The sequence below is a fragment of the Otolemur garnettii genome, unplaced genomic scaffold, assembly GCF_000181295.1.
Source record: "Otolemur garnettii isolate 467f Iridium unplaced genomic scaffold, OtoGar3 scaffold00007, whole genome shotgun sequence".
NCBI lineage: Eukaryota > Metazoa > Chordata > Mammalia > Primates > Galagidae > Otolemur > Otolemur garnettii.
In genome coordinates this window covers 7,738,478-7,749,524 of record NW_003852402.1, presented here as the reverse complement: position 1 = coordinate 7,749,524, position 11,047 = coordinate 7,738,478, and the positions used below count along the sequence as shown (strand labels likewise).

General features: G+C 47.6%; 1 protein-coding gene across 1 annotated transcript in view; it reads right to left on the bottom strand.

Annotated features, from left to right (window-relative positions):
- Nucleotides 1-1,123, bottom strand: part of MKL1 (megakaryoblastic leukemia (translocation) 1) — a 201,630-nt gene extending 200,507 nt beyond the window's left edge. Inside the window, exon 1 of the mRNA XM_023509405.1 lies at nt 1,025-1,123. Coding sequence (XP_023365173.1) covers nt 1,025 — 1 coding nt within the window. The 5' untranslated portion in view covers nt 1,026-1,123. The remainder of the gene's footprint in view (nt 1-1,024) is intronic.
- Nucleotides 1,124-11,047: the final 9,924 nt, after the last annotated feature.

Here is an 11,047-nt window from a genome sequence, read left to right as displayed (position 1 = left end):
GTGGGCGCCTGTAGTCCCAGCTACTCGGGAGGCTGAGGCAAAAGAATTAAATCTTGGCTGGATATATTAGCTCACGCCTATAGTCCAAGTACTTTAGGAGGCCTCACTTGGAGGATTGCTTGAGGCCAGGACTTCAAGACCAGCTTGTACAACATAGTGGAACCTCATCTCTACAAAAAAATCAATTTACTTATTCATTGTTTTTTTTGATTACTCTGGGTAGAGTGCCATGGCATTATCGTAACTCACAGCAACCTCAAACTCTTGGGCTTGAGCAATCCTCTTGCCTCTGGAGTAGCTGGGACTACAGACATGTGCCACTACACCTAGCTAGTTTTTCTAGTTTTAGTACAGACAGGGTCTCACTTGCTCAGGCTGGTTTCAAGCCCACCTCAGCCTCCCAGAGTGCTAGGATTACAGGTGTGAGCCACTGTGCTCAATTACTACAAAAAATTTAAAAATCAGCCAAGCATGGGGGCACTGTAAGTCCAAGCTAACTGGGAGACTGAGGTAGGAGGATCACTTTAGCCCATAGCCCACAGGTTCCAGATTACAGTGAGTTACGATCACGCCACTACACTCTAGCCTGGGGAACAGATAAGAACTTGTCTTGGGGCTCGGCACCTGTGGCTCAAGCGGTTAAGGCACCAGCCACATACACCTAAGGTGGCGGGTTTGAATCCAGCCCGGGCCTGCCAAACAACAAAGACGGCTGCAACCAAAAAACAGCCAGGCGTTGTGGTGGGCGCCTGTGGTCCCAGCTACTTCAGAGGCAGAGGCAGGAGACTCGCTTGAGCCCAGGAGTTGGAGGTTGCTGTGAGCTGTGATGCCAGAGCACTCTACCCAGGGGGAAAGCTTGAGGCTCTGTCTCAAAAAAAAAAACAACAAAAAAAGAACTTGTCTTGTGGGGGGGGGGGGGAATTAAACCTTTCCCAATTCTCTCATCCGCCCAAAAGTAATTTTACGCTATTTTTAATTCCTCCCTTGTTCAATTTCACACCTTGTAACTTCTTCCAACACTTACTTTCTACTTTATCACTGTAGTAGCCAGTCTCCAAGATGATCCCTAATGATCCTCATCTCTTGTCATTTACATCCTTTCCACAATGTGTGGCCAATAGAACATTTTAATTCTTAGGTTTAAAACTTTAGTTAGGCTCAGCACCTGTGGCTCAAGTGGCTAAGGTGCCAGCCACATACACCTAGGGGGGCGGGTTCGAATCCAGCCCGGACCCACCAAACAACAATGATGACTGCAACCAAAAAACAGCCGGGCGTTGTGGCGGGCGCCTGTGGTCCCAGCTACTTGGGAGGCGGAGGCAGGATGAGTCCAGGAGTTGGAGGTTGCTGTGAGCTGTGAAGCCACAGCACTCTACCCAGGGGGATAGCTTGAGGCCCTGTCTCAAAAAAAAAAAACTTTAGTTAGGGCTTAGCCTATGGCTCAAGTGGGTAAGCCACCAGCTACGTACACCCCCCTATTCGAGGGTTCGAATCCAGCCCGGGCCCACCAAACAACAATGACAGCTGCAACCAAAAAAATAGCCAGGCATTGTGGAGGGTGCCTGTGGTCCCAGCTTACTTGGGAGGCTGAAGCAGGAGACTCGCTTGAGCCCAGGAGTTGGAGGTTGCTGTGAGCTGTGATGCCACAGCACTCTAACCAGGGTGATAGCTTAAGGCTCAGTCTCAAAAAAAAAAAGAAACTTTGGTTAGGAGGTTATATTTCAGGTCTTTGCAAGAGAAAAAAGAGGACATTAGTGGGTCACTTTCTCTGTTCAATGTCCCTTTTCTTCTAAAATGTACCCATTTATAAACTACTCCCTATGCCTATACTACTTCATCTATAATCCACTAATGTCTTAAGTTGTTCCTCAGCCATAGAAGATGAAGTTTTGTCAATCAATTCCAACTAGCAATCCTAGCACTTATGTAAATACATATATGCGTATATGCCCACAGAGTAAATATATTTGTTTATGTTTATCTTATATTCAATAAATATTTACTGAGCACCTACTATGTCCCAAGAACTGCTCTTGAAGATGAGAAGAAAAGAAACAAACATCCTTCCTCTTGGGGAGTTTACCATCTAGTATATACTCATGCCATAGTGTTCTCTCTATATGTAATACAACAATCTTTGTTAATGGGACTTCAAAATTCTTTGTAAATTAATTGGACATATATCTACAAATTCTTTTTTTCCGTAAACCTAAGTAAATATTTAAGCTGCAGTCTCAAGAAAAGTCTTTACCTGTTAACAAACGTAAAGTGCCCTACATAGACTCTACATGTATCAATGTCCTCCACTTTTACTGAATGCTCCCTCAGGCCATACTTTTTTAAAAATACTGCCACACTTACAAGTATAAAATAAGTAAAACTTGGCTTAGCACACATAGCACAGTGTTAACTGTGCCAGCCACACGCACCGAGGCTGGAGGGTTTGAGCTAGGCCTGGGCCAGCTAAACAACAATGACAACTGCAACAACAACAAAAAAAATAGCCAGGCATTGGGCGGGGGGAGTGCCTGTAGTCCCAGCTACTTGGGAGGCTGAGGCAAGAGAATCACTTGAGCCCAAGAGTTTGAGGTTACTGTGAGCTGTGATGCCACAGCACTCTACCCAGGGCAACATAGTAAGACTCTATCTCAAAAAATAAATACATAAATAAAACTTGATAATGATAACCTTTATTATATAGCCTTAGTGACTCTAAAATATTTAATTTCACAGAAAGTAATTTGTAATAGATGTAGTAAAATAATACAAGATAAGGAGAACTTTCTAACCTCCTTTATACACTATATTTACTTCCATAAAGCAGTGTTAAAAGGAAAAAGGCATACTATATACATATTTTTTTTTTTTTGAGACAGAGTTTAACTTTGTCACCCTTAGGTGAGGGCCACGGCATCACAGCAACCTCAAATTCTTGGGCTCAAGCCTCAGATCCTCTTGCCTCAGCCTCCCAAATAGCTAGCACTATTAAAATAGCCCACCACAACACCCAGCTATTTTTAGAGACGGGTCTCACTCTTGTTCAGGGTGGTCTTGAACTCCTGGCTCAGGCAATCTACCTACTTTGGCCTCCCAAAGTGCTAGAATTACAGTAGTAAGCCACCCCACCCAGCCTGGCATACTACATTTTTAGGTCAGAGATTCAAGTCCTGGGAATATCACTGTGTACCCCTAGATGAATTATTTAACTGCTCTGAGCCTCAGTTTCCCTATTCTAAAGCTCAGTACATCCATAATCCCAGCTACTTGGGAGGCTGAGGCAAGAGGATCATTCAAGCCTAGGTCCACAAGTTCAAGAGCAGCCTGGGGGCCTGGTGCCTATAGCCCAGTGGTTATGGGCACCAGCTATATACTCGGAGGCTGGTGGGTTCAAACCCAGCCTGGGCCAGAGAAGCAACAATGACAACTGCAACAGAAAAACAGCTGGGTATTGTGGCGGACACCTATAGTCCCAGCTACTTGGGAGACTGAGGCAAGAGAATCACTTAAGCCCAGAAGTTTGAGGTTGCTTTGAGCTGTGACACCACAGCACTCTACCCAGGTCAACACAGTGAGACTGTCTCAAAAAAAAAAAAAAAAAAAAAAGAGAGCAGCCTGGGCAACATAGTGAGATGGGAGTCTTAAAAATAAATAAATAAATAAATAAAGGTAAAATCGACCTAACATGGTTTGTATGAGGATTAGTACCTTAACAGCCTACCTTAATACTTATTACATAGTGAGCGTTGAGGAACGTCTCCTTATCCTTCCCTGCAGTATGTAACCGCTATGTCAGATCTGTCAGGAACCTTTCTAAGCTCAACTACTTCTCTCTGGAATGGTCTTCCTCTTCTTCTGAGCTAAGATTTAACTCAAATGCCATCTTCTCTTTGAAACCTTCACACACATCCAAAGGAAAAGCTCCCTTGACTCACTCTCAATTCTAAGCTGGTACCTAAGCATCTTTCTCGGAGTATTACAATCATCTGTCACTTTCAGCCTCTCCCCCTGGACTTGAGAGCTCCTCAAGAGTAGGGACCACATCTCACTCATCTTGATAACCCAAGCTCTTAGAAAAACACCTAGCACAGTAAAGACATGAAACAAAAGTTTGCTGATAAATAAGTGAAATTAGTCCTTAAATAGTACCTGTAATTACTACTGGGTAACCCAAACTTTATGCTTTTTCCCTTTATGGACTGGGTTCCTATTTCATACTTTTTAAAAATCCCTTCCCAATAGCAGTTGGCAGAGTACTAAGGACATGAAAAGTCCACAGTAAATACTTTTGGATATTGGGATACTTATTACTTTGTCATCTCTCATGATTTTGATTCTAAATAAAAAATTTATAGTGGCTCTGACTTTTGGAAGCATTTTTTTTTTTTTTGAGACAGAGCCTCAAGCTATCCCCCTGGGTAGAGTGCCATGGCATCACAGCTCACAGCAACCTCCAACCCCTGGGCTCAAGCGAGTCTCCTGCCTCAGCCTCCCAAGTGGCTGGGACTACCGGCGCCTGCCACAACCCCCGGCCATTTTTCTGGTTGCAGCCATCATTGTTGTTTGGCGGGCCCAGGCTGGGGATTTGAACCCGCCACCTTAGGTGTATGTGGCTGGCGCCTTAGCCGCTAGAGCCACAGGCGCTGAGCCGGAAGCATTTTTAAAAAGGGGCTCTTCGTAACAGTTTGTTGGCAAGGAACTGAAGCAAATGCTGGAACTAGATTACGGACACTTTCTTTGCATGTTGTTTCTGAAGACAGTTAGTAACGGACTGCTTCTTTCTAAATCATTCTATTAAGAAACTGAGTAACATAAAGCCTTTCGATTTGCCATGAAAAATGCAAATGACATTAGGCAAAACTTAGTTTAATAACTTTCAGCCAAAGGCTCCCCACCCTGCAGTCATGGGGCTATGGGCCAGCTGGCTGTACCACCTCACCCCTGGGAGGTGGCTGCTTTTCAACAAAACTGCTTAAGACAAACAAAGTTTTTTGGGGTCTTCTAAAATAAAACACATAAGTTGAACTTCTTATTGAAAATAAAGCTTATGTTACAGGCTTTGGCTTCATGTAGAAAAGATACTGAAAATATCTCAACAACTTGCAACTTGGGGACATTCCAGACATCTTATGGGTTTAAAACTATGTAAAAATACATGAAGCGTAGGTGTAATTTCATTACTACATTTAAATGATGTATTTCACATTCCTGCATACACACAATTCATGCCAAGTATAGGTTGGACCAAGCACAAGGCTCATGCCTGTAATCCCAAGCACTTTGGAGGGCCAAAGCAGGAAAATCTCTTGAGGCCAACAGTTCCAGAACAGCCTGGGCAATATCAAGACCCCATCTCTACAAAAAATTTCTTTAAAAACTAGCTGGGCATAGCAGCTGACGCCTGTACTTCAGAGGCTGAAGCAGGAGGTTGGCTTGGGCCCAGCAACTGGAGACTCCAGTGTGCTATGATAATGCCACTGCACTCTAGCCCTGTCAACAGAGCCAGATGGATATAAAAAGTATAGACTGGGGCAGCGCCTGTGGCTCAGCAGTAGTGCGCCAGCCCCATATACCAGGATGGCGGTTCAAACCCGCCCTGACCAAACTGCAACAAAAGAATAACCAGTGGCGGCACCTGTGGTTCAAAGGAGTAGGACACCAGCCCTATATGCCAGAGGTAGTTGGTTCAAACCCAGCCCTGGCCAAAATGCAAAAAAAAATATATATAGCTGGGCATCGTGGCACCTGTAGTCCCAGCTACTCGGGAGGCTGAGACAAGAGAATCACCTAAGCCCAGGAGTTGGAGGTTGCTGTGAGCTGTGACGCCACAGTACTCTACCAAGGGCGATAAAGTGAGACTCTGTCTTTAAAAAAAGAAAAATAAAAAAAGTATAGAGCGGCTGGGGGCCGGAGCACAGTCGTTACTGGGCCAGCCACATACACCAAGGGTGGTGTGTTCAAACCGGCCCAGGAGAGCTGCAATAAAAAATAGCCAGGCGTTATGGCAGACACCTGTAGTCCCAGCTACTTGGGAGGCTAAAGCAAGAGACTCGCTGAAGCCCAAGAGTTGGAGGTTGCTGTGAGCTGTGACGCTACAGCACTCTGCCAAGGGTGACAACAGTGAGACTCCGTCTCAAATATATATATATATATAGACTGCCATTCAGTTAACTGTCCGCTAAACCGCCCTTTAGTTATGCTACTTAACAGAAAACGAAGAGAAATCACGACAAAGCTAAGTTGTGCTAGTGATTAAATACACATTGGTCTCCCAATTATTCTCAACCTCACAAGAGCAAACATCTCCTGGACCCTTACTATGTGCCAAGCACGACCAAAACATTTTTAATTATTTAAAACTTACGACAACCCTACGTGGTTGGTGCTATTATTCCTATTTTCAGATGAGGAAACTGAGGCCCAAGATTACACGGCTAGCGAGTAGTAAGTTTGGGAATCGGATTCGAAAGTTCCACCGCCATAAAGTATTAAGGTTTTCTAATGGCACCCGCGAGGGGTGGGAATCAAAGTACCAGAGCAGACACTTTCTTAGGGGGTGAAGTTCTCGGCTGTCGGGTTTCCCATCCGCACAGAATTCCCGGTACACCTGGACTCATTCAACTCAGGTTGCTACACAGGCATCAAGTCCAGGTGAGCCTCCTTGCCTAGGAATCTGACGAATGCACCTGGATCCCGAAGGTTTGCACAAGATGCCAGAGAAAAAAGGCCGACACCCCGTCCCTGCAATCAAAAACACAGCCAGGGCGCAGCGAGGGCGGGGATCTCCGCGCTCCCCACACCGAACAACACAGCCGGCCCGGCAGGCGGTGCACAGGTGCACTGCCGCACCCGAGTGCCCCGGCCCCGCTCCGCTAACGCGGCACAGTAACTCCGGCCCCGAGGGACGCGGCGGGAGGGCAGCGGGGAGGGGGTCGGGCTGGAGGCCTGCCCCGCCCGACCCCCCGAGGGCGCGCGCCGCGGGGTCGCGAGGAGAAAGGATGCTCCGGGCGAGGCGGGGCCGCTGTGGGGGAGGGGTCTCCCGCCGGACTCTCACTCACCGCGGCGCTCTCCTCCCGGCCCCGCTCCGCGGCTTGCCCCGCTCCGGCTCTAGTCGCTAGCGTCTCCTCTCGAGGCTCAACGTCCAGCCAGTGCGCGCGGGGCTGAAGAGAAGTCGGCCCGAGCGGACGGCGTGTGGCGAGCGGAGCCGAGGGGGTGGGGAGGTATGGGACGGTCACTCTCGCCGCTGCGGCCACCACAGACACTGCTGCCACCGGCTCTTCTCAGCCGCGGAAGCTGCGGACCCGCCCACCACGCCCGCCTCCCGCCCTCCACATTGCTCGCTAAAGGAGTGACAGCGACCTTGGCCAATCAGAGGCCTAGTCAATGCCGGAGTTGGCAGACTGGGGTGGACAGAGAAGGAAGGGGAATGCAGGAGACTAGGACGGCGGCGAGACTTCCTGTGACTGACGGCATAGCGCAGCCAATGGGCAACGGGGAGATGACCTCATCGCCGAGGGAAGTCTGGAACTGGCTGAGCGGCGGCTAGGAGGTGGGAGGAGGTCGGCAACGAGCCGGGGGCGGGGCTCTGGCCCTTAAAGAGGCAGCAGCCCATTGGGCACTCCGAGAAGGAAGGGCGGTGGACCCAGCTGGACCTTCCCAAGTTGCGCAGGGGTCTGTGCCCAGTCGCCAGCAGTGACTGCATTAATCGTCCATACGTCATCCCGATTCTTCTCGGAGGGTAAAGGGTCTCCGCCTGGGGCGTCTAAGTCCATTATTTCACTTTCATGCTTCCCAAAAGAAGGCACAATAAATTCCATTCTGGCCTAGAGCCCTGAATTCCCGTTACAGTCCCCGCCCCGCAGAGGCTGGTCGCCTTTTTTCTCTGAGTCAGTTTCCCCAACTGTAAAAGGGAGGATACTGACACCTACCTACTCCTCCCTACCTGCCAAGGATGTTGAGATCAGCAGCAGCGAAAGTGCTTGGAAAAGAAGAACGGCTGTGTGAACCAAAGCGCTTGTGCGTAGTGTCTGGAGACTCCAGGAAAGCATCTGTAAAAGGGAGACTCCAGTAGATGACTCCCAACGATTCTTGCAGTTCTAAAATTCTAAAATGCTGATGTCCTGCTCTTGCCGGCATCCACTCGTGTAGGGAAGGCGTGTATGTGAACATGTCCATTAGGTGTAGAGGCCTCATACTCAGCAAGAGCATGTGAGAAAGAACACAGGTTAAAGGGGACAAGCAAGTTAAGCAAGGCTCATTGTTGTAAGAGCTCTGGTCGGGCAGGCCCTTCGCACCCTACCCCCTATCCAACAATGGGAGAGAAACCCAAAAAGGAGAAGTAACTCCAACTTGGTGGGGTGGGAAAGGGAGCAGGCGCTTTCCTGAAGGCTTCGTGGAGCTGAGGTCAGCAAGTGGAGTTAGAGGGAGTAACATTAGCTAGAGGGAGGGGGGAACTGGGCATCCTTCTAGGTTTGGGGACGACCAGGATCATGTGAATGCACTAAGACTGAAAAGTGACAACTCACTTTACCTTCCAGAGTAATTCTTACTGGGACCCACTGTTCTCAAAGGTCTCCAGGCCTGCCCATTGCTGTAAGGCTCAGTGGGAGGGCAGGAGAGGGTGCTGCTCTAGCCAAGAGCTGCAAAAGCCAGCATGGCCCTAGGTATACCCAATTATTCATCTATAAGTCAGCTTCCCGTTCAATTCCACGTGCTAGTCACAGAATCTTGGAGTTAGGTGGAGTCTTTAGTCACACACTTTCCCTCAGGGCAAAAATCCTTCCACAAAAGCCCTGATAAAATTATTTATTCAATAAATATTTCTCGTTTAAGACACTGACAGAATTAGCCAGACGAGATACAGTTGCTGCATTGGGGACACTTACCAAACTGGGAAAGAGAAGGCACGTCCTGCGTGACTTCAGTGTGAGGCTGTTCCCTTAGTGTCATAACTGTTCCCACAGCCATTCCTTTAGTGTCATAACTAAGAGAGAATGGAGAACCGAGCCTCAAAGGAGACAGTGCTGCCCCTTGGAATTACTGGGGTGTAGCAGATTTCCCCAAGAGTAGGGTGGGGCATTGCAAATAGTGTCAACCTTGGCATAGCTCTCCCGGAAAAAGCCAGGTAAGCCAGGTAAAGAGGCAGCACAGACATTTTATTAATCAAGGAGAGAGAGATGTGTGTCCATTTACAATGGAGGCTACAAGCAAGCTCAGGCCTATTTTTTCATACAACATAAATTGTATATATTTTTATGTACTGTATATATACACATATAAATGTTGTATACACGTATAAAGTGTTTACATATATTTCTCTTTTTTAGAGACAAAGTCTCACTTTGTCACCCTTAGTAGAGTGCTGTGGTGTCACAGCTCACAGCAACCTCAAATTCTTGGACTCAAGAGATTATTTTGCCTCAGCCTCTCAAGTAGCTGATGGGGTCTCACTCTGGCTCAGGCTGATCTCAAACTCATGAGCTCAGGCAATCCATCTGCCTCAGCCTCCTAGAGTGTTAGGATTACAGGTGTGAGCCACATCGCCTGGCCAGTTTACATATATTTCTCATGGATGATCTGCCCCCCCTCTAATCTCCAACTCCAGATCCTAATGTTATCCTCTTAAAGCTGCACAGACATGTCTAATTCAACTATACCCCCTTTCCTGAGCCTGCTACCCAACCCCCTATCCCATTACAAGGGTAAAGTCTTTTTTTTCTTGCCATCATTCCTCTGATGAAGGATTCCATATACTTATTATCCTAAGGACTTCATGTGGACATTCTTCACTTGGCAGGGGACAGGTATTATTTTTGTCTTACAGCGAACATTCTCTTTCTGCTGGTAAAGAAACCCCACTTTTCTCTGGAAAACCACTCCTCCCCACTTTGTCCATATTGCAGCCTCCTGAATGACTTCATTTTCCAGGGGTAAATACATGGCCCAGTCCTAACCAATGAAAGCACTCCCTCACCCCTACCATTTGTAGTGACTGATTTAGAGTAAGTCATGTGACCCAATACAGTCCCATCAGAATGAGTCCTGGGACTTTGCTAAACTACTCTGATGAAGATCTTTTTGCACCAGGGCTGCTGAACTGTCTGACTATATACCTGGAGTTAATGGGGAAGACCACAGGGAGAACAAAACTACTACAAAAACAATCAGAGCTGAGATACACATAAATATCACACTGGATGATGACCTTGTTTGAGAACCTGGATCCAGTCGTTTTCTGATGATTTAATTTCATAGGTGTCTTACTTAGAAACAAAGTCTGTACAAGAGATCAGATGAACAAGATTTATTGGGGGAGGAAAAGACTGTAAGGGAGAGAGATGATCAAGACAGGGAAAGGGAAAATTGATCTTGCCTTCATCTGAGGCATAGTAGGAGAGCTCTGGAGCACAGTTACCCCCGTGAGGCACAGGCAGCCTTTTGTACCCTAGTAAATGTCTGTCATTGGCTGTGGGCCCTAAGGAAGTCAGGGTCCCTGAGGCCACTCCCTTCAAATGAGAGCAATTCTCTGAAATTTGGAGCGGCTGGGAAGCCTTTGCTGCCAACCCTCACAACAGGTGGGGGATGGGTGCACTGGCCTGTTCAGGAGACACATTTGAATCTACCCCTGCAGGCCAAGGCATTCCTGTTGTTGCAACCAGAATATAACTAGATAAAATACTCAGATGTGACTTGACCCACCTTGGACTACAGTTAGACCAGGGCCTTCATTGACCTGACTCCCTACATCTGTTATTCTGCTATAAATTTTACATTTACATTAGCAAACTTAGCGGCTTCACTGACCCTCTGGCTCAAACTGAGTTTATAACCAATCCTCTCCATGCCCTTCCGTCTAGACCAGGGGTGTCCAACCTGCAGCCGTGGAGCCACATGCGGATTATTTGAAGACTGTTTTGCTTATCTGTGGTGTGGGATATTGCAAAAAGAATGCACAGATCGGCTCGGCGCCTATAGCTCAACCGGCTAAGGCGCCAGCCACGTACACCTAAGGTGGCGGGTTCGAATCCCCAGCCCGGACCCGCCAAACAAC